The following is a 27,964-nucleotide window of genomic DNA, read 5'->3' as shown; positions in this document are numbered from 1 at the left end:
AGAAAGCACCCGCACACCATCGACTGACCGCACCCATTGTCCAAACCGAGTCATTTGCGTCTGGATTCAGGTTTATGTTAACAGGCAGCACGAACGTTTTTCGACAGCGTCTCGACCAGACTTTTTCTGTCCACGTCTGTCTCGTGCTCCTGTGCGGGTACAGATCGTGTTAGCGCCTTGAGCATTCATGTGCGGTGAATTTGCCAGCACATTGTGGCGCCATGCTTGCGAATTTGCCAATCTGAACTTGGGTGTTCCTCTCCGTGCAATGCCAAACGTCCTGCACGGTGTTGGGCTGTAAGCACAACCCCCACCTGTGGACGTCGGGCCCTCATATCAGCCTCATGGAGTCTGTTTCTGACCGTTTGAGCAGACACATGAACATTTGTGGCCTGCTGGAGGTCATTTTTGAGGGCTCTGGCTAAAGTCGCCTCACGTCACTTATAGCACGAGAGGCAGAGAGGTCAGCGGTACCTGCTTGCTAGAGGGGTACTGCTTTAGCGGGGGCTGGGTGCTCGCCATACATTCAAACCCAGGGTGGCACTATCGGCCTCGCTCTGCTTTCCCTGCGACCGTCTCCTTACACACTGATGTAGACACTGGCAGCTGTCTCCTGGCTCAGCATAGAAATTAGCCTCATGTTCTCTGCGATCAGCGGTTGGGACAGCGACAGAGAGGCACCAAGCAACACCACTACTTCACTCTATACTTGACGCGACTCATATGTGCCTACAGCGGCTCGGGCGGAGTAGTGATTCGTGCATTCCCTTGTGGAGATGAGCTGCACTAACGGTAGCCTGAGGCCAATAGGTGCTGGGTTGGAGGGAACTCCGTCATCCATGCTTAACTCGACTTCAAAAGATGGTAGAAAAGGCAGAATCCTCCGCCATGCATCAATCAAAAGATGACGGCAACATCAGCCAGGAAGCATAAAGGAAATCTGAGGAAGCTGGTACTGTTTGGGGGTACCCCCCTGCACAGTAAACCGCTACTGCCTTCTATTGGAAGGTGGTCTTGTGCTAATTGCCTTTGGTAAAATTCATGCCTACCATTTTGTCTATTGCCATGTGGTGCACAGGAAAGCATGGTGAAATTTTATTAAGTGTCAATTACAGTGTTGCTTCTCCTAGAGTGGAGGTCCAAACAGTTTGACATTTCACATGAATTAGTGTGATTGACTTGGAGTTACATTGTGTTGTTTAAGTGTTCCCTTTATTTTTTTGAGCAGTGTATTTACACTTGTGACATATAGTTATTTTATAGCTGCTTATAAGTGTCACCAGATAGAATCAATAAAACTATAGTTTTAGGGGTATATCATTTATGATACTAAATGTATACTGTACTTCTGCTAGTGGTTAGAGCGGTAGCCTAGTGGTAAGAGCGTTGGGCCATTAACCAAAAGGTTGCTAGATTGAATGACCGAGCTGACAAGGTAAAAATCTGTCGTTCTGCCCCTGAACAAGGCAGTTAACCCACTGTTCCTAGGCTGTCATTGTAAATAAGAATTTGTTCTTAACTGACTTGCCTAGTTAAATAAAAGGTTAAATAAAAAATATATAATAAAAAAATATATGAAGGAGTGAACTTCCATGTGTCACCAGATGGGGTGACATGATGGGCAAGTACAAAAACAACCCCTTGCATCTGCCCTTACTCCTTCAATGTTTGAAGAGCTGAAACGAACTGGATAAATGTAAGCAATATGGTGGACGCTCCCCTTAGTCTGCTGGAAGGTTAGATGTAGCCAATCAAGTTCCTTCAGATCTGCTATATCCAATAGGTAGTGGTTAGGTTAAAACCTCTTGAAGCTAAGGGGGCAGAATTTTTATGTTTGGAAAAAATAACGTTCCCAATGTAAGCTGCCTATTTCTCAGGCCCAGATGCTAGAATATGCATATAATTGACAGATTAGGATAGAAAACACTCTAAAGTTTCGAAAACTGTCAAAATATTGTCTGTGAGTATAACAGACCTGATTTTGCAGGCAAAAACCTGAGGAAATCCAACCCGGAAGTGCCTCTTATTTTGAAAAACCCCTGTTCCATTACCTGCCTTTCCTCTATTTAAAGGGATATCAACCAGATTCCTTTTGCAATGGCTTCCACAGGGTGTGAACAGTCTTTAGACATAGTTTCAAGCTTTTATTCAGAAAAATGAGCGAGATTTATCAAAACGCATCAGTGGATAGCTGAATGTCCTTCGATTAGTTCATGTGCGCGAAAGTTGTAGCTAGACATTTTCTTTATCTCTTTTATTGAATAGTTTACCGTCCGGTTGAAATATTATCGATTATTTATGTTAAAAACAACCTGAGGATTGATTATAAAAAACGTTTGACATGTTTCTACGAACTTTACGGATACTATTTGGAATTTTCGTCTGCCCTTCATGACCGCTCGAGCCTGTTGATTTCTGAACATAACGCACCAACCAAATGGAGGTTTTTGGATATAAAAATAATATTTATCGAACAAAAGGAACATTTATTGTGTAACTGGGAGTCTCGTGAGTGCAAACATCCGAAGATCATAAAAGTTAAGTGAATCATTTTATTGCTTTTCTGACTTTCGTGACCAATCTACATTGCTGCTAGCTTTTCGTAATGTTTTGTCTAGTGATCGATAAACTCACAAACGCTTGGATTGCTTTCGCTGTAAAGCATATTTTCAAAATCTGACACGATAGGTGGATTAACAACAAGATAAGCTGTGTTTTGGTATATTTCACTTGTGATTTCATGAAAATAAATATTTTTAGTAATTATTTTTTAATTTGGCGCTCTGCAATTCAGCGGTTGTTTACGAAAATGATCCTGTTAAAAGGGATCCGTGCGCCAAGAGGTTTTAAGGGGCTGGACATTGCTTATGGATGAGGACATAATAGGAGCCTATATTCTCTGCTCGACCTGGGTTACCTCAGTCTCTGTTTACACTTCTTGGTCATTGGTCAAGCGCAACATGTTTTTATTGGGCTGCTGGTGACAGCAGAGGAAACAAGGGGGTAGGATTCCAGTAAGGGATGAAAAACAAGAGGCGGAGAGATGAAGGGGAGGTTATCGTGCTCCCTCTCTCCCCGGAGTGCATTGATCCGTTAATGTTTAGCAGCCTGGGGTGAGTGGGTTTGTTGGCCTCGGGCCTAGGAAAAGTGCTGATGTAGAGGCTGCCATCCCCGATGTGGCGGTGCATACTCTGCCACTGGAAGCAGGGAGAAACACACTCAAGGTGAACATCCAAGTTGATTGTTGGGCCTACTTGATATTGGTTGCTCGGCTGCATTGTAGTCTCGACGATCTTCACTCTGGGTAATATCATCTGCTGAATGACTAAAATGGCAAGGTGGAAATTAAGTGAATATGGCTTCACTACAGTGGACTGAGTTTTCCCTCTAGTGGATGAGACTACTACTATAGTATATCACAGAGCTTTTACATATACAACACAATAGACAGAAAACATTGAAATTGATTTAGGCTGTTGGGCTCCCCAACAGTGACTGTATCCCACCGCTGCCACCAACAGGAGACAGTTATGATTACACACCATATTTTATACAAATCATTTTATTGTATGATTTACACAGTATGGGGACTGGGAGGTGAGAAGAATAGTTGGAAAAACATTTAGTCGGTTGGTTAATCATGAGCTAGGGACTACAACCAAGAACTCTCATGCAAAATTTGCCACTGAACTCAGACGTATTCCTCAACAAGTGCTACTAATATTGTATGTATGAATGAGCATTTTCTGAAGAATAATAAAACAAAAACGTTTTGAGTTCAGTCTACTAATGATAAGAGCCTTTTACTTTCAAAAGGCTTTGATTGGAGCAAACCTATGAATGATTGCCGGTTACAAGTAGTTTGTGAGGTTTGGAAGCTTTATTTCTTCCATCTCAATAATTTAGTACTCAACTAATTCTGGGCTTGGACAGGAGAGTCTTGGTTCTAGGGTTTTTGCGTTTTTGCGTTCACCCTCAGACAAAAGGGGGAGCAGCAGGGTAGGATTCATGTAGTAGATTAGGGACAAGTGCCAAACAGAGCAGTAGGGAATATACATTTTAAAAGGGAGCTTGAAAAGTAGATTCAAAATACCCAGGAATATGTAAAAGCACTTAGTCATAAATATATCCTTCTCTGTCTTTGACCAAAATAGAAAATCKAAATATATCTAGCTAATTATTGCAGGAGGCATGATCAAGTATATCAGAGTAAGAATAAGAGTACACATAGGTGTGTATACATGTCTTTCTTTGGGTTCTAGCATTTGATTAATAAGCTTCAACACACAAAATAATGTGAAGGACGTATTCAGGAAACGTACATTACACAGAACTATTGATGCACACAGAGTAGATTGAGTGGCCAAGTGAACTGACGAGTGTTTGACGACTCGCTGTCTTAAGGATTGCTCTGCACACAAACTACAAGCCATGAACTTCTTCTGTCAACAGGTCCGTGTGTGAAAACTCTTTCGGCTTGTGACAACACACACACCCTCTGCACACTACAGATGACAAGCTGTGTCAATGTTCCCGCTCGTACTGACAGGGTGTAGATGCGCAAGTGTGTGTGTGATGCGGGCGGCACCTTCATTGAAGAGGACAGGCTCATAGTAATGGCTGGAACGTAATCAATGGAATGGTATCGAACAGATGTTTTCCATGTGTTTGATACCATTCCATTAACATTAATTATTATGATCGGTCCTCCCCTCAGCAGCCTTATGTGATGTGTGTGATGCGCTCCAATGAAATAAAACACTATCAGTGATGCTGCCACCACTATGTTACTGTTCTGCATACTGACAGATAAGGCACTGAGGGTGTTGGCCTATAGCGGCAGGACTGATGTATGCTAACTGTAGCATGTAACATTAAACCTAGTATTAGAACTATAAGTGCCGAGGTCAGGTTGGAACAGAATAACATACTGTACTTTCTTTAGTCACATTGATTATGGTTCTTTGGCAACTCAAATCCACTCGAGCTCTACATTTACTCAAATAAATACAAATTGAAATAACACAAATTAATATGTAAATACCTGAAGAGATTATGGTGGCTGTTATTTTAGGAAGGAAAAAGAAAAGTTATATATTTACAACAGAACCATCGCTATGCATGCATGCTAGCAACCATTAGGGCTCTATTCAATCTGCGTCGCTGAAGCGTTACAGATTGCATGATATAAATGTAAAGGTCATTTCTGATTGAGCCGACGTATGCAGCGTTTACTGTGTATGTAGTATCTGCTAATGTGGGAACATTGCCTTTGAATTTTCAATCATGCTGTAACGATGAACTTCCATGATAGATTGAATAGAGCCCTTAACTTACAGTGATGTCTCAGCATGACAAGCATCTGTAACCAGTGGTAACTCCCATCCTTACATTAGTATTGTGTTATTACAAAAATAAAAGTGAGGAACAATAACAATATATATAACTAACTCAGAGCTGAAAGTCAGTGGCATTGAGTGAAAATACAAACATACTGTACTGGAATAAGGCAAGTAGATTAGTTTCAATAGCACCTGACTTACACAAACACCCCCTTTCAAAATGGACGCCAGTTTACTAATGGGGAGGGGGGCGGGATGTACTCAGTGCAGTCGTAAACTGGGCGACATTCGCTAGAGAAACGTTGTGAAAATGTTAGTAAAGTGTTCTGCATGATGGAGCGTAGGGCCAGTTGATCTTATGGTTTGGTCTCTGGTGTGTCAGAGAAGGCTGGTAGGAGGAGMTATAGGAGGAGTGACTCATTGCAATGGTTGAAATGGAATAAATGGAACGGTATCAAACATATATGAAACGCTTACTTTACTCCATTCCATTATTCCATTCCAATGACCCTGTACTCCTATAGCTACGCCCACCAGCCTCCTCTGACTGTGTGTTTTGTTCTTTCATCAATCTTTCTGGGTGTTTTTTTTGTTCTGTTTCACAGTGTGTCTGTCTGTTCCTCTCACACACGCAGTGAAATAGCACCATCCTTTGGTCAATAACACGAAGTCACGCCACGGACCGTCGGACTGGGTGGGGTCAGGGGTTGTGGTGGGTGGTTAAGGGTCACAGAGAGGTCAGGGAGTAGGGCCTATGTCCTCTTCATGCACACCTGGCAACGGCTAATGTTACTCCGGAGATTTCCTGCCTTTTGTGTGGTGGGCACAGGTTTCCTGGAACCAGACAACATCAGTCAATCCCTCCATTCAATCAAGACCATGTCAGAGCTCTGATGAGAGAGGAAAAGAGAGAGAAAAAGGGAGTAAACTTACGTAAACATCTCCTCGTCCTCAATGGTGGCCAGCCAGAAGCTGTAGGAGTTGGCGTAGTAGTTGCAGGTTCCACGGCCGTGACACTCGATGAACGGAGCGCCACGGAACTCCTCTAGACAGGAGCCAGGAGATGCCAGTGCCTGTCCAGAGCCCTCAGCACCTGCACTTGTGTGCTGCACAGAGAGAAAGACATGGGGGTTAAGGATATGCAAACAAAAACATTGGTAAGCTCATCAAAGCAAGTACAGATAAGTACACTAGGTATGACGTTGCAATACGAGTTGTGTTTCTCTCACCATGACGAAGGAGTAGCCAATCCAGAGTGAGTCCCAGCCATTGGGGCATGATGGGATCATGATGTTCTGACTGTGCACTGCTATCACCATGGCAGGAGCCTCACACACTGAACACCTGGAGGTATAGACTGAGGTCAATACACAGACAGTCACACACACATACCCCAGGTGAGTACACAAACATATACTGCCATCATTGCAAGGGCCAAATGCACCACATATAGAAACAAGGAACCCACACACCTGCTAATGAAGGGCTTGATGCTCTGGCCAGTGATAGGGGCCATGTTCATTGGCATGGGCTCAGGGGAGGTGAGCCAATAGGAGTAGTCGTTACGGGAGGCAAAGTTACAGACGTTGTTGATGTTACAGAAGAGGAAGGGCATGGGACTGAACTTCCTTAGACAGCTACCAGCCGTACCTACACACAAGTAGTTTAGTGTGATGCTGATCTGAATCACAAGATAGCCTCATCTACAGTACCTCCCCTCCCTCTCTAGCTTACCCAGGTCCTGGCCGTGGGAGCGCTCGTTGCCCTGAACGTAGAGTAGGGAATATCCATCATAGATCACTGACGTTCCCTCAGGACAACGTGGAACCTCCACCGATTGGCTGTGCCTGGTTACCAGGAAACCATGTTCCATGGAGGAGGGGCCAGGAGGACCCACCTGACCCGGAACACCGTCAGGTCCTGGGGGTCCAGGGTACCCTCTGGGTCCTATAGGTAGGAGAGACAAACGTCAAATGGAACGTTTTCTGAGAATAACCCCAAGATATAAATAGTACATCTAGAATGATCAGACATTCTATTCTACATGCAGTGTAGTGACCTTTTCAGTGTGGCTATTAACTGGACAAAGGGGGTGTGACTCACCTGAGGGACCAAGCAAGCCTGGTTCTCCCTTGGCGCCGGGGAGACCATTAAACCCTGGGTTCCCCTCATCACCTTTAATACCCTGAATACCTGTCACACCTGGGAGACAGAGGGAGGAGAGAGAAAGAGAACAATGAATGAGAGGGGTRCAATATTACAGGGTGATCAGAGCTGATGTTTGGTCATAATAGATTGGCTCATTGTAAATAGGATGGTTTGAAAAAAGGGGATACCTAGTCAGATGTACCACTGATTGCATGCAACTGATATGTGTCTTCCGCATTTAACCCAACCCCTCTGAATCAGAGAGGTGCGGACTCTCACCTTGCTGTCCTTTCAGCCCAGGGATACCCGAGGGCCCCACAGGCCCCTGAGGGCCCTGATTACCAGGGAAGCCGCTGTCTCCCTTGATGAAGGTGTGGGGGCCAGGAGGACCAGGGGGACCATCATTACCTGAAAGGAGGAAGGGAAGGACGATTAATACCATTTCAGGTAATGAAACATATCAGAATTCATATACTCATAACATTCGCACAGTAATAATATAGGTGTTCGATGCTATATAAGCTCAGGAGAGCTTTTCACAGTGAAACAAGCACTAAGTGATTCGGTTTAATGGCGGTTATGTTTCTCTTCCTTTCACCTTTGTCTCCTGGGAATCCTCTGTCCCCCAGCTCTCCTTTGAATCCAACCACTCCGAATTCACCCTTTGTCCCTGCAAGATAGGAGATTTAGCCACAAAACCAACAGAACCACAGACTCATACACACACTGTATACACCATCTAAATCAGCTGCACCACTCACCTGGGAAACCAGGCACTCCCTGCAGTCCCATCTCTCCCTTCAGTCCATCAACACCTGGAAGGCCAGCTTGACCCTGTAACACATACACACCAGTCAGATGGTGGACACTAGTCAAGTGTCATGATAAACAGTCTAGACTGACATGGATCGGTCAGTGAGCAACAGGAAGTGACCTACAGAAAGTCCAGGGTATCCTTGATCTCCTTTGAAACCCTGCTCCCCATGTACTCCTGGTTCACCCTGGTCCCCTTTGTTTCCCTTCCCCCCCACGCTGCCTGGAACACCAGCAGGACCTGGAGCACCACTGGTACCTGAGATGGGGATGAGAAGAGGAGGATAATGAGAGGATGGTCATATGTATCCGAATGTACATTACAGCAAGACTCGGGTGTGTGGCATACAGTACCTGGTTCTCCAGGCTTTCCTGGCAGGCCTTGGTCTCCTTTGGGCCCCTCCATGGCGGGTCCTGGGAGACCCCGTTCTCCTGGCTGGCCATGGGAACCCTCGAAGCCTGGCGTACCCTTGTCTCCCCTGGTCCCTGGGATACCCGGGATACCTGGAGAGCCTGGGAAACCTGGAGAGCCTTTGTCACCTTTATCCCCAGATGACCCTGGTGTCCCTGAGAAGCCCCTGCCGGGTAAACCTGTAGGAGAAACACAGAGAACAGAGTTGCTAAAACTCTAGGCCATGACTGGAAACACTTCACCTGCCTGCGCTGTCAATGAACTGTTTGGATCCACAGTACATGAGTTGATATGGAGACAGTCAAATGTGGGGCTTCTAATAGAAATATAGCACAAATCATAAAACCATGTGGTTTACAAGCGGTTTAGAAGATGATAAACACACCTGATCATCTTCAAGGTCAGGAGAGGTAACTCACCTGTGTCTCCTCTCTCTCCTGATGATCCAGGTATGCCGTCCACTCCTGACACTCCTTTCTCTCCGGTTGTACCTGGTGGACCCTGCAGACCAGGCTCACCTAGGAAACAATACAGTTACCTGGGTGTCTCTCTACCCGCTGGGGTATAGTAGCTACAGTATGTACACTTGGGAAATGATTCAGGGGTAAGCTTCTTGACTAGCTGTCATATTGTACTGAAAGGAACCTGATGCATTGTTACTGTGTTCCATCTGTTAGAGTACTTACCTGGTCGACCTGTTTGGCCTGGCTCTCCTGGTGACCCGGGAAGCCCACCAATACCCTTCTCTCCTGGCTGACCCGGCTGACCTGCACATTACAACACACACCTGGGTTTAGAGGTTGCCAAGCAACAAAACACATCTCTGGGTTTGTGAGATTATCAAAAATTCTATGTACCAAATAATGCTTATTTTTAAACCCAAAATAAAATCAACCAACTAATCAATCAGTCAGGTCGAACAGGAGTAATTGTGGCCATGGAGACCGGAGCCTCACCTTGGTAACCGATGTGTCCAGTGTCTCCCTTGGTTCCTGGTGTTCCTGGCATCCCGGGCACTCCCATTCCTCCCTTCTGACCCTTCTCTCCTGCGTTACCAGGGAAACCAGGCAGACCCAACTGACCCTGAGAGAGAGAGAGAAAAACACAGGGATGGAGAGATAGATGGAGGGGGAAAACGAATAGAAAAGAAGAGCATAGAAAGATTGATTGAAAGAAAGAAAAAAACAGACTGTGAGTGGCATCTAATTACAAAAATGTATGTACTGTAGCAGACACACAAACACACAATAAGTGGTAGTAAGTAGCTTACCTTCTCTCCAGGGGGTCCTGGTACTCCAACACCTGGCAGACCGGTGTGTCCCTTGTCTCCCTTCACCCCCTCTGTACCCCTGAACCCTGGATGACCCGGTGTGCCCACAATGCCTTTATCACCCTTCGTACCTACAGAACCTGTGGAACCATACAGGAGAACCCGGTTAGAACCAATTTAACCAGAACTGAAGCGCATTAAGACCAGTAGGCCAGTTAGCATATCTTAGCCTTAGACTTGACACTTCCACAATTTACACTTTTTTCTTGGGCGTAGCAAACAGATCTGAGTGGATGTTCTATTTAAAGGATGATGTCTGTTCTTGTCAGTGAAAGGATTGTGTTGTTTTCTTACCTGGATATCCCATTTCGCCAATGCCTCCTTTATTTCCAGGATATCCAATACTGCCGGGCTCTCCAGGAAAACCTGTGTCTCCTTTATCACCTGAGAAACAAGAATCATAGTGTCTGAAAGAGAATTTCATTTCTTCACCACATTGACTGTGTCCCAATACCCAATCTACAGCTCCTTCAGAAAGTATTCATACCCCTCGACTTATTCCATAAATTCAAAATTATTCATAGATTATTTTTCCTCACCCATTTACACACAGTACCCCATAATGACAAAGTGAGAATGTTTCTAGTAATTTTAGCAAATTTATTTTAAATTAAATACATATCTGATTTACATAAGTATTGACACACGTCAATGCTTTGTAGAACCACCTTTGGTGGCGATTACAGCTTTGAGTCGTCTTGGGTATTTCTGTATCTGATTTGGGGATTTTCTCCCATTCTTCCTTCCTGAATCTTAAACTCTGTTAAGTTTGCTGTTCATCGCCCCTCCCCAGCTAACTTCAAGTCTTTCCTCAGATTTACAATGGGATTTAAGTATCGGCTTTGGCAGGGTCTCTCAAGGACTTTCACATTCTTGTTCTGAAGGCATTCCAGCATTGCTTTGGCTGTATGCTTGGGGTCATTGTCCTGTTGGAACATAAATCTTCCCAGTCTAAGGTTATTGGCACGCCAAARAAGGTTCTCATCAACTATTTGCCTGCATTTGGCTCCATTCATTGTTCCCTCTATCCTTACCAGTCTCTCATTCCCTGCCACTGAAAAGTATGCCCATAGCATGATGCTGCCACCACCATGCTTCACAATAGGGATGGTGTTTTTTATTTTTATTTCACCTTTATTTAACCAGGTAGGCTAGTTGAGAACAAGTTCTCATTTACAACAGCGAAATGGCCAAGATAAAGCAAAGCAGTTCGACACMTACAACAAGACAGAGTTACACATGGAATAACCGAACATACAGTCAATAATACAGTATAAAAAGTCTATATACAGTGTGTGCAAATGAGGTAGGATGAGGGAGGTAAGGTAATAAATAGGTCATGGTGGCGAAGTAATTACAATATAGCAATTAAACACTGGAATGGTAGATGTGCAGAAGATGAAAGTGGAAGTAGAGATACTGGGGTGCAAAGGAGCAAGATAAATAAATAAATACAGTATGGTGATGAGGTAGTTGAATGGGCTATTTACAGATGGGCTATGTACAGGTGCAGTGATCTGTGAGCTGCTCTGACAGCTGGCGCTTAAAGCTAGTGAGGGAGATATGAGTCTCCAGCTTCAGTGATTAAGGCCGTTCGTTCCAGTCATTGGCAGCAGAGAACTGGAAGGAAAGGCTGCCAAAGGAAGAATTGGCTTTGGRGGTGACAGTGAGATATACCTGCTGGAGCGCGTGCTACGGGTGGGTGCTGCTATGGTGACCAGTGACCTGAGATAAGGCGGGGCTTTACCTAGCAGAGACTTGTAGATGAACTGTAGCCAGTGGGTTTAGCGACGAGTATGAAGCAAGGGCCAGCCAACGAGAGCGTACAGGTCGCAGTGGTGGGTAGTATATGGGGCTTGGTGACAAAACAGATAGCACTGTGATAGACTGCATCCAATTTGTTGAGTAGAGTGTTGGAGGCTATTTTGTAAATGACATCGCCGAAGTCGAGGATCGGTAGGATGGTCAGTTTAACGAGGGTATGTTTGGCAGCATGAGTGAAGGATGCTTTATTGCGAAATAGGAAGCCGATTCTAGATTTTTATTTTGGATTGGAGATGCTTAATGTGAGTATGGAAGGAGAGTTTACAGTCTAACCAGACACCTAGGTATTTGTAGTTGTCCACATATTCTAAGTCAGAACCGTCCAGAGTAGTGATGCTGGACGGGCGGGCAGGTGCGGGCAGTGATCGGTCGAAGAGCATCCATTTAGTTTTACTTGCATTTAAGAGCAGTTGGAGGCCACGGAATGAGAGTTGTATGGCAGCGAGGCTCATCTGGAGGTTAGTTAACACAGTGTCCAAAGAAGGGCCAGAGGTATACAGAATGGTGTCGTCTGCGTAGAGGTGGATCAGAGAATCACCAGCAGCAAGAGCGACATCATTGATGTATACAGAGAAGAGAGTCGGCCCGAGAACTGAACCCTGTGGCACCCCCATAGAGAMTGCCAGAAGTCCGGACAACAGGCCCTCCGATTTGACACACTGAACTCTATCAGAGAAGTAGTTGGTGAACCAGGCGAGGCAATCATTTGAGAAGCCAAGGCTGTTGAGTCTGCCGATAAGAATGTGGTGATTGACAGAGTCGAAAGCCTTGGCCAAGTCGATGAATACGGCTGCACAGTAATGTCTCTTATCGATGGCGGTTATGATATCGTTTAGGCGTGGCTTGAGCGTGGCTGAGGTGCACCCATGACCAGCTCTGAAACCAGGTTGCATAGCGGAGAAGGTACGGTGGGATTCTAAATGTTGGGTAATCTGTTTGTTAACTTGGCTTTCGAAGACCTTAGAAAGGCAGGGTAGGATCGATATAGGTCTGTATCAGTTTGGTTCAAGAGTGTCTCCCCCTTTGAAGAGTTGGATGACCACGGCAGCTTTCCAGTCTTTGGGAATCTCAGACGATACGAAAGAGAGGTAATAGGCTAGTAATAGTAATAGGGGTTGCAACAAATTAAGCAGATCATTTTAGAAAGTGAGGGTCCAGATTGTCTAGCCCGGCTGATTTGTAGGGGTCCAGATTTTGCAGCTCTTTCAGAACATCAGCTATCTGGATTTGGGTGAAGGAGAAATGGGGGAGGCTTGGGCAAGTTGCTGTGGGGGGTGCAGGGCTGTTGACCGGGTTTGGGGTAGCCAGGTGGAAAGCATGGCCAGCCGTAGAAAAATGCTTATTGCAATTCTCAATTATAGTGGATTTATCGGTGGTGACAGTGTTTCCTAGCCTCAGTGCAGTGGGCAGCTGGGAGGAGGTGCTCTTATTCTCCATGGACTTTACAGTGTCCCAGAACTTTTTTGAGTTAGTACTACAGGATGCAAATTTCTGTTTGAAAAAGCTAGCCTTAGCTTTCCTTACTGCCTGTGTATATTGGTTCCTAACTTCCCTGAAAAGTTGCATATCACGGGGGCTATTCGATGCTAATGCAGAACGTCACAGGATGTTTTTGTGCTGGTCAAGGACAGTCAGGTCTGGAGAGAAATAAAGGCTATATCTGTTCCTGGTTTTTCTTTTTAATTGAATGGGCATGCTTATTTAAGATGGTGAGGAAGGCACTTTTATAGAATAACCAGGCATCCTCTACTGACGGGATGAGGTCAATATCCTTCCAGGTTACCCGGGCCAGGTCAATTAGAAAGGCCTGCTCGCTGATGTGTTTTAGGGAGCGTTTGACAGTGATGAGGGGTGGTCGTTTGACCGCAGACCCATTACGGATGCAGGCAATGAGGCAGTGATCGCTGAGATCCTGGTTGAAAACAGCAGATGTATTTGGAGGGCAAGTTGGTCAGGATGATATCTATCCACCTTTCTGTGTTTGCCTGGTTTTCTCCAGATATAATGCTTTGCATTCAGACCAAAGATTTCAATTTGGGTCTCGTCAAACCACATTATCTATCCACCTTTCTGTGTTTACGGATTTGGGGTTGTACCTGGTGGGTTCATTGACAATTTGTGTGAGACTAAGGGCATCAAGCTTAGATTGTAGGATGGCCGGGGTGTTAAGCATGTCCCAGTTTAGGTCACCTAGCAGCACGAGCTCTGAAAATAGATTGGGGGCAATCAATTCACATATGGTGTCCAGGGCACAGCTGGGGGCAGAGACTTGTTTCTGGAAAGGTGGATTGGGTAGAAGCTCAAATTGTTTGGGTACAGACCAGGATAGTAAGACAGAACTCTGCAGGCTATCTCTGCAGTAGATTGCAACACCGCCCCCTTTGGCAGTTCTATCTTGTCAGAAAATGTTATAGTTAGGGATGGACATTTCTGGGTTTTTGGTGGTCTTCCTAAGCCAGGATTCAGACACGTCTAGGACATCCGGGTTGGCAGTGTGCTAAAGCAGTGAATAAAACTAACTTAGGGAGGAGGCTTCTAATGTTAACATGCATGAAACCAAGGCTTTTACAGTTAAAGAAGTCAACAAATGAGAGCATCTGGGGAATAGGAGTGGAGCTAGGCACTGCAGGGCCWGGGTTAACCTCTACATCACCAGAGGAACAGAGGAGGAGTAGGATAAGGGTATGGCTAAAGGCTATAAGAACTGGTCGTCTAGTACGTTTGGAACAGAGAGTAAAAGGAGCAGGTTTCTGGGYGCAATAGAATAGATTCAAGGCATAATGTACAGACAAAGGTATGGTAGGATGTGAGTACATTGGAGGTAAACCTAGGCATTGAGTAATGATGAGAGAAATATTGTCTCTAGAGACGTTTAAACAAGGTGATGTCACCGCATATGTGGAACTAAATGGTTGGTTAAGGCATATTGAGCAGGGCTAGAGGCTCTACAGTGAAATAAGACAATAATCACTAACCAGGACAGTAATGGACAAGGCATATTGATATTAGGGAGAGGCATGCGTAGCCGAGTGATCATAGTGGTCCAGTGAGTGGCTGGGCTGGCTGGAGACACGGCGATTCAGACAGCTAGCAGGCCGGGGCTAGCAAGGGCCTTAGAGGGACGTCGCGACGGAGGAAAGTCTGTTTTAGCCTCCTCGTGCGTGTGTTAGACCAGTGATGAGCTGTGCCTGGTTTTCTCCAGATATAATGCTTTGCATTCAGACCAAAGATTTCAATTTGGGTCTCATCAAACCTCATTATCTTTTTGCCTGAGTCTTTCACATGCCTTTTTGCAAACTCCAGGCGTGCTGTCATGCCTTTTTCTCAGGAGTGGCTTCCATCTGACCACTCTCCCATAAAGCCCAGATTGGTGAAGTGCTGTAGAGACTGTTCTAGGCAGAGTCTGGGTGGTTCCATATTTTTTCCATGGACACCACTGTGCTCTTGGAAATGTTAAACACTAATCACACATCTATCTTGCAGCTATACTGACAGTTTCTTGGACTTAATGGTATAGTTTCTGCTCTGACATGCACTGTCAACCGTGGGRCCTTATATAGAAAGGTGTGTTTCTTTCTAAATCCTGTCCAAACATTTTAATTGGCCCCAGGTGGACTCCAATCAAGTTGTAGCGACATCTCAAGGATGATCAAAGAAAATTTGATGCACCTGAGCTAAATTTCATCATAGCAAAGTGGTGTGAATACTTATGTACATGAGATATTTCTGTATTTCATTTTTAATAAATTTGCTAAAATGTCAAAAAACATGTTTTCACTTTGTCATTATGGGATATTGTGTGTAGATGGGTAAGAAAAAAATATATTTAATCCATTTTAAATTCGGGCTGTAACACAACAAAATGTGGAATAAATCAAGGGTCATGAATTCTTTCTGAAGGCAGTGTATATATAGTGCAAGACAAATACATACTTTCAGACTAGGTAGTATACAATTTTGGACCATTCCCGATAAACCGAGGGGTGGTGCGAAGCCTACGCAGGTGACTAACCTGGTTGACCAGGTGTACCGGTCTCTCCATCCTTTCCTGGCATACCAGGTACTCCAGGCTGTCCTGGATAACCCTTCTCTCCCGTGTATCCAGTGTCACCTCATGAGAAAAAGTGGGATTTAGCACAACTAAACTATTCACAGTGACTGTTTGAAAAYACCATTTGAACTAATCATCTGACACAGACATACAGTGCAGTAGGATGGGCCATGTTCATGTTGTATACCTGGATCTCCGAGGTCTCCTTTCTCGCCCTTCATGTGCTCCATGTCAACGTCAGTCATGTTGCCAGCAGGGCCCTGGAGACCTGGTTCTCCCCTCTCTCCTTTGGGTCCAGGCTCACCGAACTCCCCCCTTGGCCCAGAGATACCAGGGTCACCTGAGAGAAAGAAATTAGTTGTGAGAGATGTAATAGTATAGTGGTGTAAAACACACTGATGGGTATTCTAGAAGTGCAGAGGCTGTAGTTCTACTGTCTCACCTCTCAGTCCTGAACTTCCAGGGTTCCCAGAAGGACCCTGATATCCTGGTGTTCCGGGTGTTCCCATGACTCCCATCTCTCCCTTGGGGCCTGGGAAACACACACACATCAACAAATAAATGAAAATGGAATGGAAAAAGATCTGAGTATTGAAGGTCAGAGCTTACAAAGTATTGAAGGTCAAAGCTTCTCAATTTCACCAAATGCTCATTCAATTCAACAGCAATCAACAAAGACCTGTCCAGTCAACAAGTGTCGATGTCCTTCCATTTACATCAGACCTCCTACACTGTTCTGAGGCATGTCAGTCTCACCTGCCCCCCCAGGGAATCCATCTCTGCCGGCGGGGCCTGGTCGTCCTGGAAACCCTTTGGAACCAGAAAGTCCAGGTAATCCTGAGTCTCCCTTCTCTCCCTGAGGGCCGGGCATGTCCAGACCAGGAGAACCAGGCAAACCCTTATCACCCTTCACACCATCATGACCGAAGAGGCCTGACTCTCCAGGGGGTCCCATGGGTCCAGGGGCACCAGGTTCTCCTGCTCCAGGGGGTCCAGGGGGTCCAGTTCCACCATGCTGACCAGGGGGGCCGTGGTCACCTTTGATGCCCTGAGCKCCAGGTGGTCCTGTGTGTCCCTCTTGTCCAGGAATACCAGCTAGACCAAGGTTGCCTTTCTCTCCAGGGAAACCGGTCACTCCGGCAGGACCCTGAGCACCTTTAGGTCCAGGTAGACCCCTACCTGGCTCACCCTAGAGTAGACAGTAGAAGATTGGTTGATTGGTTGGTTGTGGAGTTTGAAACAACAGGAAGTRAAGCAAAGACACACATATAAAACACCCACCTTTGAACCAGGTGTGCCTGGTTTTCCAGAGAAACCATCCTGTCCAGGTCTTCCAGGCTCTCCTGGCAACCCAGTGGCTCCTGGAGCTCCAGAATATCCTTTAGGCCCAGGTGGTCCTGAGAATCCCATGCCAGGTGCACCTGTGTCACCTTTCTGTCCTGGGAATCCTGGAATTCCTGGGTCTCCATGAGGTCCTCGGTCACCTGGGTAGGGATGGAGAAGATGTTCATGATGAGCTGTGCAGGGCCATAGCCTACCATAAGCTATACCAATACATATAAACTCAAAGCTGATCCTCACCTTGTAGTCCACGTATGCCAGATTCTCCTCGAGGTCCAGGGGTGCCCTGGGGTCCAGGTGAACTCACACCTTTTCCTGGTTCACCTTTCACTCCTGACACGTAGGGAGAGAGCAGATACACATGGTCATAGGCTCCTTATACCTGAATGTATGTATGTATGTATGTATGTATGTATGTATGTATGTATGTATGTATGTATGTATGTATGTATGTATGTATGTATGTATGYATGTRTGTATGTGTTAAGCTGCATCTATAGCTTCATCTGCAGCTGCACACCCACCTGGTTGTCCAGGGATTCCAGGTCGGCCTCCTTGGCCAGATGTACCCTTCTCTCCAGGCTCCCCATGCCGGCCAAACCCTGGTACACCAGGAGGACCCCTCTCTCCTGGGGGTCCAGTGATCCCATGTTCCCCATCCAGACCACGGTCCCCCTTGATGCCATCTCGGGCCTGTAGGCAGAGATCAGAGATAGAGAGGGATGAGTGACTACATCACTGTATGAGTGTAGATGCTGCAAGCTTTAAAGTGATGGCTGAAACACACCCACGCATGTGTGCACACACTTACAGGTTCTCCTTTGGGTCCGGGCAGGCCTGGTAGTCCAGCTTTCCCTGGCAGTCCATCCACACCTGGCAGTCCTCGTGTGCCCACGAAGCCAGACCCTCCTTTGTCACCCTTCAGCCCTGGAGCCACGTAGATATCCCCAGGCTCACCATGGGCTCCTGGAGCCCCTATCAACCCAGGAGTACCGTAATTACCCTGAGGAGAGGAGAAGAGACAGCAGGATCCATCAACAATCTATGTTATTAGAAAACTACTCGACAAACAAACATAACAATGACGTGTCAATATTGCACTATAAATTGTGCCTTCCTGTATTACACTTATGCTAAAAAATGTATTCTATTCTACTCAGCCATTTACTTTATGTTCGTATTCTTATCTTTTATTATTTCTAATTGCTGTTGCATTGTCGAGAAGGTACCTGGAAGTCAGCATTTCGTTGGACGGTGTATCCTGTACATAYGATGAATAAAACTTGAAATGTGAACGTCCTCTGACTACTTGTTACACACAAATAAGGATCTTGATCTTCATGGAGCTATAGTGATGCAACATTTCCACCGTAATGGTCTTCATCATGTTCTATTAGAGGAATGAGTAATGTGATGAAGATAACTCACAGGGCTTCCATCAGGCCCAGTAGCTCCAGGCAGGCCCTTGTCTCCTTTAGTGCCTGCTGCTCCAGGATATCCTACAGGAGACGAACCACACCTCTCAATCAAACACATCAACACCATCTCATAGAAAAGAGTRTGGAGGCGGGTTAATATAGGCCCTAGGGTCAGGATCTTAACCTGAGATACAGGCTGAAGATGTGGAACTCAACCTTAGCGCCAATCACTTGTTGAAATCAATGGCACCAAAAGGTTTCAATGCTGTATATGTCATCTCAATTTATGATTCATTCAATAGTGTGGGTCACCTCACCTTGCAGTCCTTTAGGCCCCTGTGGACCAGGGAGTCCAGGGGGGCCGAAGGCTTCACACTGCACACACGTGTCTCCCTGATCACCTGAAGGTACAACGCAATACAAGTTTACAGTATAGAAATAACAGGTAGGTGACGGCGTGGGAGGAGATGTCTCGCTAACAAAGTCAACTTCTCAACTGCACYATATGAAATGACCAAGTCTCACCATCTCCTCTCCTTACCTTTCTGTCCCAACTCTCCCTGTAGTCCTGGTGGGCCGGGGGGCCCGGGTGGTCCCTTCTCAAGGGCTGGATCACATGGCTCATCACCTATACAGAAAGCACAACACACACACACATACWGAGAGAGGTGGTAAAAGTGAGAGACATCTCAGGTAACACTGGGGCACCTAAAAGACTCCGGTGATATATGTATAAYCAGCTACATGACCCCAGAATGACAAAGGTCACACTATGAATKTGTAAAGTGTACCTACCAGGAGGTCCGGGAGGTCCAGGGGGTCCGATGGATCCATCTTGTCCAGGCTTTCCTGTGAGAGAGTCCCCATCTGCACCSCTGTCTCCCTTCTGACCGATCTCTCCTGGTTGGCCCTTCTCTCCGGGAGGTCCTTCAATAAGCCTGCCTAAGATACACCACAGAGGAGGCACACAGTGAGGTTTGGGGACGTCAACTAACACTACATGACAGAGAGGATGTAAAATATGACCAAGTTTCAAAGAATGCACTGATCACTTGATGGGTGTGTTTTTGTTCTCTTACCTGGTGGACCAAGGTCTCCTTGAAGACCAGGGAAACCTTTCAGACAGAGGAAAAATTGACAGCTGATTTTGAAAAGGCTTTTGATAAAGTACGACTGGAGTTTATATATAAATGTCTAGAATATTTCAATTTTGGGGAATCTCTTATAAAATGGGTTAAARTTATGTATAGTAACCCYAGGTGTAAAATAGTAAATAATGGCTACATCTCAGAAAGTTTTAAACTATCTAGAGGAGTAAAACATGGTTGTCCACTATCGGCATATCTATTTATTATTGCCATCGAAATGTTAGCTGTTAAGATTAGATCAAACAATAATATTAGAGGATTAGAAATCCGTGGCTTAAAAACTAAGGTGTCATTGTACGCTGATGATTCATGTTTTCTTTTAAAACCACAATTAGTCTCTCCACGGCCTCTTAGAGGATCTAGATACTTTTGCTATCCTCTCTGGATTAAAACCAAATTATGATAAATGTACCATATTACGTATTGGATCACAAAAAATTCACCATTTTACATTACCATGTAGTTTACCAATTAAATGGTCTGACGGAGATGTGGACATACTCGGTATACAAATCCCAAAAGAAAGAAATGACTCACTCCAATAATTTTTATAGAAAGTTAGCAAAAATAGATAAGATCTTGCTACCATGGAAAGGAAAAACCTGTCTATTGTGTGGAAAAATCACCCTGATTAACTCTTTAGTTATATCACAGTTTACCTATTTGCTTATGGTTTTGCCATTGCTACACCTGTGACCTGCTTTTTAAATTATATGAACAAAAAATATTCCATTTTATTTGGAACGGCAAGCCAGATAAAATTAAAAGGGGCCTATTTATATAACGAATATGATTTCGGAGGGCAGAAATGATTAAATATTAAAGCATTAGACCTCTCACTAAAGGCATCAGTCATACAAAAGTTATACTTAAATCCAAACTGGTCTCTAGTCAAGGGTACGAATGCCTCATCCTATGTTCAAGAAGGGCCTTTCCCCTTTATTCAGATTACACCTGTCACTTTCGGTTGTTTTGAAAAGGAAATAATCTCCAAAATATCTTCATTTTTTAAACAAGCCTTAGAAAGTTGGTTGCAATTTCAGTTCAATCCACCTGAAAGGACGGAACAAATAGACAACAAATATTGTGGTTAAATTCAAATATACTAATTGATTAAAAAAACGGTATTTATCGAAGAAGAAAAAAAAGGTATACTTTTAGTGAATGATATCATAAATAGGACTGGTGGAGTTATGTCACACATGCAGCTAACACAGACATATGGAAATGTCTGCTCTACTCAAAATTACAACCAATTAATTGCAGCATTACCACAAAAAATGGAAGAAGGGTAGAAGGGAAAAAAGTAAGGAACTGTATGTCGGCCCTGTATTAAAGAACATAAATGGTTAAAGAAAAGTGTGATAAATAAAAGCATATACCAATTTCATTTAAGGACAAAAAACTGACAGCTGTGCCATATAAATTGCAAAATAGTTGGTAAGAGATTTTCGATGTACCCATTCCATGGCACATGGTTATGAATTGATACGCAAAACAACGCCGGGATTCAAAACTTCAAATTTTCAATTTAAATTACTATACAAAATTCTTGCAACTAATAGAATGTTATATATATATGGGGATACAATCTTCCCAGCTCTGCAGATTCTGCTGTGAGAGGCAATCATTTCAATTTACCAACAAAAAAAAAGACGTTTTCGTCTTTTGAGCTTCTAGTCATGAAATCTATGCAGCCTACTCAATCACTTTTTATAGCTACTGTTTACAGGCCACCTGGGCCATATACAGCGTTCCTCACTGAGTTCCCTGAATTCCTATCGACCTTGTAGTCATAGCAGATAATATTCTAATTTTTGGTGATTTAATATTCACATGGAAAAGTCCACAGACCCACTCCAAAAGGCTTTCGGAGCCATCATCGACTCAGTGGGTTTTGTCCAACATGTCTCTGGACCTACTCACTGCCAGTCATACTCTGACCTAGTTTTGTCCCATGGAATAAATGTTGTAGATCTTAATGTTTTCCTCATAATCCTGGACTATCGGACCACCATTTTATTACGTTTGCAATCGCAACAAATAATCTGCTCAGACCCCAACCAAGGAGCATCAAAAGTTGTGCTATAAATTCTCAGACAACACAAAGATTCCTTGATGCCCTTCCAGACTCCTTCTGCCTACCTAAGGACGTCAGAGGACAAAAATCAGTTAACCACCTAACTGAGGAACTAATTTAACATTGCGCAATACCCTAGATGCAGTTGCACCCCTAAAAACTAAAAACATTTGTCATAAGAAACTAGCTCCCTGGTATACAGAAAATACCCGAGCTGTGAAGCAAGCTTCCAGAAATTTGGAAGGGAAATGGCGCCACACCAAACTGGAAGTCTTCCGACTAGCTTGGAAAGACAGTACCGTGCAGTATCGGAGAGCCCTCACTGCTCTCGATCATCCTATTCTTCAAACTTAATTGAGGAAAATAAGAACAATCCTAAATTTATTTTTGATACTGTCGCAAAGCTAACTAAAAAGCAGCATTCCCCAAGTGAGGATGGCTTTCACTCAGCAGTAATACATTCATGAACTTCTTTGAGGAAAAGATCAGATCATTAGAAAGCAAATTACGGACTCCTCTTTAAATCTGCGTATTCCTCCAAAGCTCAGCTGTCCTGAGTCTGCACAACTCTGCCAGGACCTAGGATCAAGAGAGACACTCAAGTGTTTAGTACTATATCTCTTGACACAATGATGAAAATAATCATGGCCTCTAAACCTTCAAGCTGCATACTGGACCCTATTCCAACTAAACTACTTAAAAGCTGCTTCATGTGCTTGGCCCTCCTATGTTGAACATACCAAACTCACTAAAAGGCAGTAATAAAGCCTCTCTTGAAAAAGCCAAACCTTGACCCAGAAAATATAAAAAACTATCGGCCTATATCGAATCTTCCATTCCTCTCAAAAATGTTAGAAAAAGCTGTTGCGCAGCAATCCACTGCCTTCCTGAAGAGAAACAATGTATACGAAATGCTTCAGTCTGATTTTAGACCCCATCATAGCACTAGAGACTGCACTTGTGAAGGTGGTAAATGACCTTTTAATGGCGTCAGACCGAGGCTCTGCCTCTGTCCTCGTGCTACTAGACCTTAGTGCTGCCTTTGATACCATCGATCACCACATTTCTTTGGAGAGATTGGAATCCCAAATTGGTCTACACGGACAAGTTCTGGCCTGGTTTAGAGCTTATCTGTCGGAAAGATATCAGTTTCTCTGTGAATGGTTTGTCCTCTGACAAATCAACTGTACATTTCAGTGTTCCTCAAGGTTCCGTTTTGGGACCACTATTGTTTTCACTATATATTTTACCTCTTGGAGATGTCATTCGAAAACATAATGTTAACTTTCACTGCTATGCGGATGACACACAGCTGTACATTTCAATGAAACATGGTGAATCCCCAAAATTCCCCTCGCTAGAAGCCTGTGTTTCAGACATAAGGAAGTGGATGGCTGAAAATGTTCTACTTTTAAACTCGGACAAAACAGAGATGCTTGGTTCTAGGTCCCAAGAAAAAAGAGATCTTCTGTTGAATCTGACAATTAATCTTGATGGTTTAAAGTCGTCTCAAATAAAACTGAAGGACCTCGGCGTTACTCTGGACCCTGATCTCTCTTTTGACGAACATATCAAGCCTGTTTCAAGGACAGCTTTTTCCATCTACGTAACATTGCAAAAATCAGAAATGTTCTGTCCAAAAATGATGCAGAGAAATTGGTCCATGCTTTTGTTACTTCTAGTTTGGACTACTGCAATGCTCTACTTTCCGGTACCCGGATAAAGCACTAAATAAAGTGCTAAATACGGCTGCTAGAATCCCGACTAGAACCAAAAAATTTGATCATATTACTCCAGTGCTAGCCTCCTACACACAGGTTTTACTGTAACCTACAAAGCGTTACATGGGCTTGCTCCCAACTATCTTTCCGAGTTGGTCCTGCCGTACATACCCACACGTACGCTACGGTCACAAGACGCAGCCTCCTAATTGTCCCTAGAATTTCTAAGCAAACAGCTGAGGCAGGGCTTTCTCCTATAGATCTCCATTTTTATGGAATGGTCTGCCTACCCATGTGAGAGACGCAGACTCTGTCTCAACTTTTAAGTCTTTACTGAAGACTCATCTCTTCAGTGGGTCATATGATTGAGTGTAGTCTGGCCCAGGAGTGTGAAGGTGAACGGAAAGGCTCTGGAGCAACGAACCGCCCTTGCTGTCTCTGCCTGGCCGGTTCCCCTCTCTCCACTGGGATTCTCTGCCTCTAACCCTATTACAGGGGCTGAGTCACTGGCTTACTGGTGCTCTTTCATGCCGTCCCTAGGAGGGGTGCGTCACTTGAGTGGTTGAGTCACTGACGTGATCTTCCTGTCTGGGTTGGCGCCCCCCTTGGTTTGTGCCGTGGCGGAGATCTTTGTGGGCTATACTCGGCCTTGTCTCAGGATGGTAAGTTGGTGTTGAAGATATCCCTCTATTGGTGTGGGGCTGTGCTTTGGCAAAGTGGGTGGGGATATATCCTTCCTGTTTGGCCTGTCCGGGGTATCATCGGATGGGGCCACAGTGTCCCTGACCCCTCCTGTCTCAGCCTCCAGTCTTATGCTGCAGTAGTTTATGTGTCGGGGGCTAGGGTCAGTTTTGTTATATCTGGAGTACTTCTCCTGTCTTATCCGGTGTCCGTGTGAATGTAAGTATGCTCTCTCTAATTCTCTCTTTCTTTCTCTCTCTTCGGAGACCTGAGCCCTAGGACCATGCCTCAGGACGACCTGGCATGATGACTCCTTGCTGTCCCCAGTCCACCTGGTCGTGCTGCTGCTCAGTTTCAACTGTTCTGCCTGCGGCTATGGAACCCTGACCTGTTCACCGCGACGTGCTACCTGTCCCAGACTGCTGTTTCAACTCTCTAAGGACCGCAGGAGCGGTAGAGATACTCTTAATGATCGGGCTATGAAAAGCCAACTGACATTTACTCCTGAGGTGCTGACTTTGCTGCACTCGACAACTACTGTGATTATTATTATTTGACCGTGCTGGTCATTTATGAACATTTGAACATCTTGGCAATGTTCTGTTTATAATCTCCACCCGGCACAGCCAGAAGAGGACTGGCCACCCCTCATAGCCTGGTTCCTTCTAGGTTTCTTCCTAGGTTTTGGCCTTTCTAGGGAGTTTTTCCTAGCCACCGTGCTTCTACACCTGCATTGCTTGCTGTTGGGGTTTTAGGCTAGGTTTCTGTACAGCACTTTGAGATATCAGCTGATGTACGAAGGGCTATATAAATACATTTTGAAATTTGATTTGATTAGATCATTTATTTTGTATTGTCCATATGTAGCTCGTTTTTGTCACAGGTCCAGGAATGGCTGAAGAATTGCAACATTTGCCTAGAACTAACGCTACAGATAGCAATACTGGGTGATTTGAAAAGCCATAGTCAATCAATCAATAATATAATAATTATTTTAGCAAAATGTTTTATTTTTAATTTACAATCTGTAGAAGCTATGAGAATAGGAAGGTTCAATTATTTTGTGAAGCATCACAGCACAGTTAAAAATATATGGCAAATAGAAATCCGAAATGGATGATGTTGAGAGATAGATGGGAGGGGTTGAATGGAGCTGAAGGGTGGACTAATAACAAGATAAACAATGTAAAGCATACGGGATCTGTAAAAATGTATATAGGTTCGGAACTTTTGTGAAATAGCAAGTTACAAATAGAAATCAAACTGGATGGACATCAGAAAATAGGAAATAGGAAGCCAAATAGAAGGACTAAGAACAAACAAGAGAGAACTATTGTAAAGTAGACTGTGTCTGTAAAATATGTATAAGATGTATAAATTGAAGGTAAAAGCAGAAGTGTTTATTAGTTTACTCCAATTGGGGGATCGGTGGTAGGGTTTGCGGGGACTAATAATAAAGGTATATTCTTTAAAAAAGTATGTATGTCTATATAGGTATGTGTATGTATATATGTGTATATGTATGCATGCGTGTATGGATATATATATTTACCAAAAACATATGGGGGATTGGAAATGATGCAGACAATTACATTGAAAGCAACATTCTTTCCGCAATATTAAGCTGATCCACCCMTTAAAAAAATAAATATAATAATAATAAAATAAAAATTGACAGTTGGTGGTACATAAGTCCTACATAGAACCTTAGTGTGCATTCTTCTATGGATGCTGGTGTGATAACATAAACAGTGTAGTTTTTATRAAAGGGTGGTGGTGGGGTGCACTGTACCTCTTTCTCCTTGTAAGCCCGGGAGACCAGGGGGGCCGGGAGAGCCAGGWGCACTATCAACCTTAAAATCACAGAAAACAAAATGTATACAAATACAAAATGTCCATCGCCCTGCATACCAGACTCATATATTACTACACTATTTAAGAATAATGCTGATGCTCAGCACTCTGTTGGTCTCATTTCACTTTCAAAGACTGTATGGTGACATCTGGTGGTAAAAAAGGGAACTGCACCTAAATGTACAAAAGTTAGAGGTGCTGAGACTGTTAAGCACGTTTACAGAGAGAGCGAACAGAGCAGAGGTTCCTAAACTAGGGGTTGCCTGATATGAAACGTATTCAAATCTAAAAGTAAAAATACAACGAGACAGCGCCCTTAGATTGTGGGAGAATGCCGCACTTGACCGTTGCCCTTGAATCATTACCACGGTGAATGGCTAAGCCTGCAATGCTATGAAACCACACACTATTGAAGATATTTTGATATTACCGGCCGCAATTGATATGGTGAAAACAATGTGTGGGGGGGGCAGAGGAACAGAAACTCACATCAATACATTTGTAAGATAACACTGTGGAACTAAAAATTGATGCTATAGCTAGCAATAAAGAGGAAACTGACTGAACGACTCAAACTCCCCACCATATGCTCTCCAAATGGACGTTAGCTGTGTGGGCCGAGACGCAGAGTGCTATAGTGACGAAAAACTGATTTCATGGGATCGAGTGGTGAGCTTTTGCAAAGATGGGGCTCCATCTATCACGGGACGGCGGGCAGGCCTCTTCACTCTAGTTATGTTCTCAACTGGCCTACATTGAAGGCCATAAAGGTGAAATTWAAAAAATKWATGTGTATCCCTCTACCATATGGATGCATTGTATGATACACCCACTATATGGAGATATGGGATCAGAGCATGACAATGTCCTATTTCATATTGAGGCTTGATGGTTATCGAGGGAGATTGTTGGAAAGATTTTTCAAATTGAGAGAGGAACTGTTGTCATTCGCAATGGATGTTAATTTTTTTTACTTTGTTGTCTTTCTGTGTAATGACAATAAAATGTCATTACACTGGGATTCTCTGCCCCTAAYCCTATTACAGGGGCTGAGTCACTGGCTTACTGGTGCTCTTTCATGCCGTCCCTAGGAGGGRTGCGTCACTTGAGTGGGTTGAGTTACTGACGTGATCTTCCTGTCTGGGTTGGCGCCCCCCCTTGGTTTGTGCTGTGGTGGAGATCTTTGTGGGCTATACTCGCCTTGTCTCAGGATTGTAAGTTGGTGGTTGAAGATATCCCTCTAGTGGTGTGGGGGCTGTGCTTTGGCAGAGTGGGTGGGGTTATATCCTTCCTGTTTGGCCCTGTCCGGGGTATCATCGGATGGGGCCACAGTGTCTCCTGACCCCTCCTGTCTCAGCCTCCAGTATTTATGCTGCAGTAGTTTATGTGTCGGGGGGCTAGGGTCAGTTGGTTATACCTGGAGTACTTCTCCTATCTTATCCAGTGTCCTGTGTGAATTTAAGTATGCTCTCTCAATTCTCTCGTTCTCTCTTTCTTTCTCTCTCTCGGAGAACCTGAGCCCTAGGACCATACGTCACGGCAAACCGGCAGATGACTCCTTGCTGTCCCCAGTCCACCTGGCCTTGCTGCTGTTCCAGTTTCAACTGTTCTGCCTGCTGTTATGGAACCCCTACCTGTTCAACTCTTAATGATCGGCTATGAAAAGCCAACTGACTTTTATTCCTGATTATTATTTGACCATGCTTGTCATTTATGAACATTTTGAAAATCTTGGCTCTCTCTAATTCTCTCCTTCTCTCTTTCTTTCTCTTCTCTGGAGGAACCAGATGCCCTAGGGACC

The 27,964-nt window shown here is 44.4% G+C and overlaps 1 protein-coding gene across 1 annotated transcript in view; it reads right to left on the bottom strand.

Moving 5' to 3' along the window:
* Window positions 1–3,546: 3,546 nt before the first annotated feature.
* col4a1 (collagen, type IV, alpha 1) overlaps window positions 3,547–27,964 on the bottom strand; it is a 69,386-nt gene continuing 44,968 nt past the window's right edge. The window contains exons 19-48 of the mRNA XM_023981084.2: window positions 26,102–26,162; window positions 19,759–19,794; window positions 19,475–19,621; window positions 19,221–19,307; window positions 18,997–19,080; window positions 18,690–18,760; window positions 18,073–18,264; window positions 17,786–17,954; window positions 17,502–17,594; window positions 17,202–17,404; window positions 16,677–17,109; window positions 16,363–16,452; window positions 16,108–16,260; window positions 15,882–15,980; window positions 10,340–10,429; window positions 9,986–10,125; window positions 9,672–9,798; window positions 9,402–9,482; window positions 9,135–9,233; window positions 8,658–8,894; window positions 8,429–8,562; window positions 8,252–8,324; window positions 8,089–8,160; window positions 7,770–7,898; window positions 7,446–7,544; window positions 7,077–7,289; window positions 6,815–6,992; window positions 6,572–6,686; window positions 6,276–6,448; window positions 3,547–6,176 (exon numbers count right to left, since the gene is read on the bottom strand). Coding sequence (XP_023836852.1) covers window positions 6,095–6,176; window positions 6,276–6,448; window positions 6,572–6,686; window positions 6,815–6,992; window positions 7,077–7,289; window positions 7,446–7,544; window positions 7,770–7,898; window positions 8,089–8,160; window positions 8,252–8,324; window positions 8,429–8,562; window positions 8,658–8,894; window positions 9,135–9,233; window positions 9,402–9,482; window positions 9,672–9,798; window positions 9,986–10,125; window positions 10,340–10,429; window positions 15,882–15,980; window positions 16,108–16,260; window positions 16,363–16,452; window positions 16,677–17,109; window positions 17,202–17,404; window positions 17,502–17,594; window positions 17,786–17,954; window positions 18,073–18,264; window positions 18,690–18,760; window positions 18,997–19,080; window positions 19,221–19,307; window positions 19,475–19,621; window positions 19,759–19,794; window positions 26,102–26,162 — 3,960 coding nt within the window. The 3' untranslated portion in view covers window positions 3,547–6,094. The remainder of the gene's footprint in view (window positions 6,177–6,275; window positions 6,449–6,571; window positions 6,687–6,814; window positions 6,993–7,076; window positions 7,290–7,445; window positions 7,545–7,769; window positions 7,899–8,088; window positions 8,161–8,251; window positions 8,325–8,428; window positions 8,563–8,657; window positions 8,895–9,134; window positions 9,234–9,401; window positions 9,483–9,671; window positions 9,799–9,985; window positions 10,126–10,339; window positions 10,430–15,881; window positions 15,981–16,107; window positions 16,261–16,362; window positions 16,453–16,676; window positions 17,110–17,201; window positions 17,405–17,501; window positions 17,595–17,785; window positions 17,955–18,072; window positions 18,265–18,689; window positions 18,761–18,996; window positions 19,081–19,220; window positions 19,308–19,474; window positions 19,622–19,758; window positions 19,795–26,101; window positions 26,163–27,964) is intronic.

Source organism: Salvelinus sp. IW2-2015, linkage group LG36, assembly GCF_002910315.2.
Source record: "Salvelinus sp. IW2-2015 linkage group LG36, ASM291031v2, whole genome shotgun sequence".
Taxonomy (NCBI): Eukaryota; Metazoa; Chordata; class Actinopteri; order Salmoniformes; family Salmonidae; genus Salvelinus; species Salvelinus sp. IW2-2015.
This window is presented reverse-complemented; position numbering and strand designations above follow the sequence as displayed.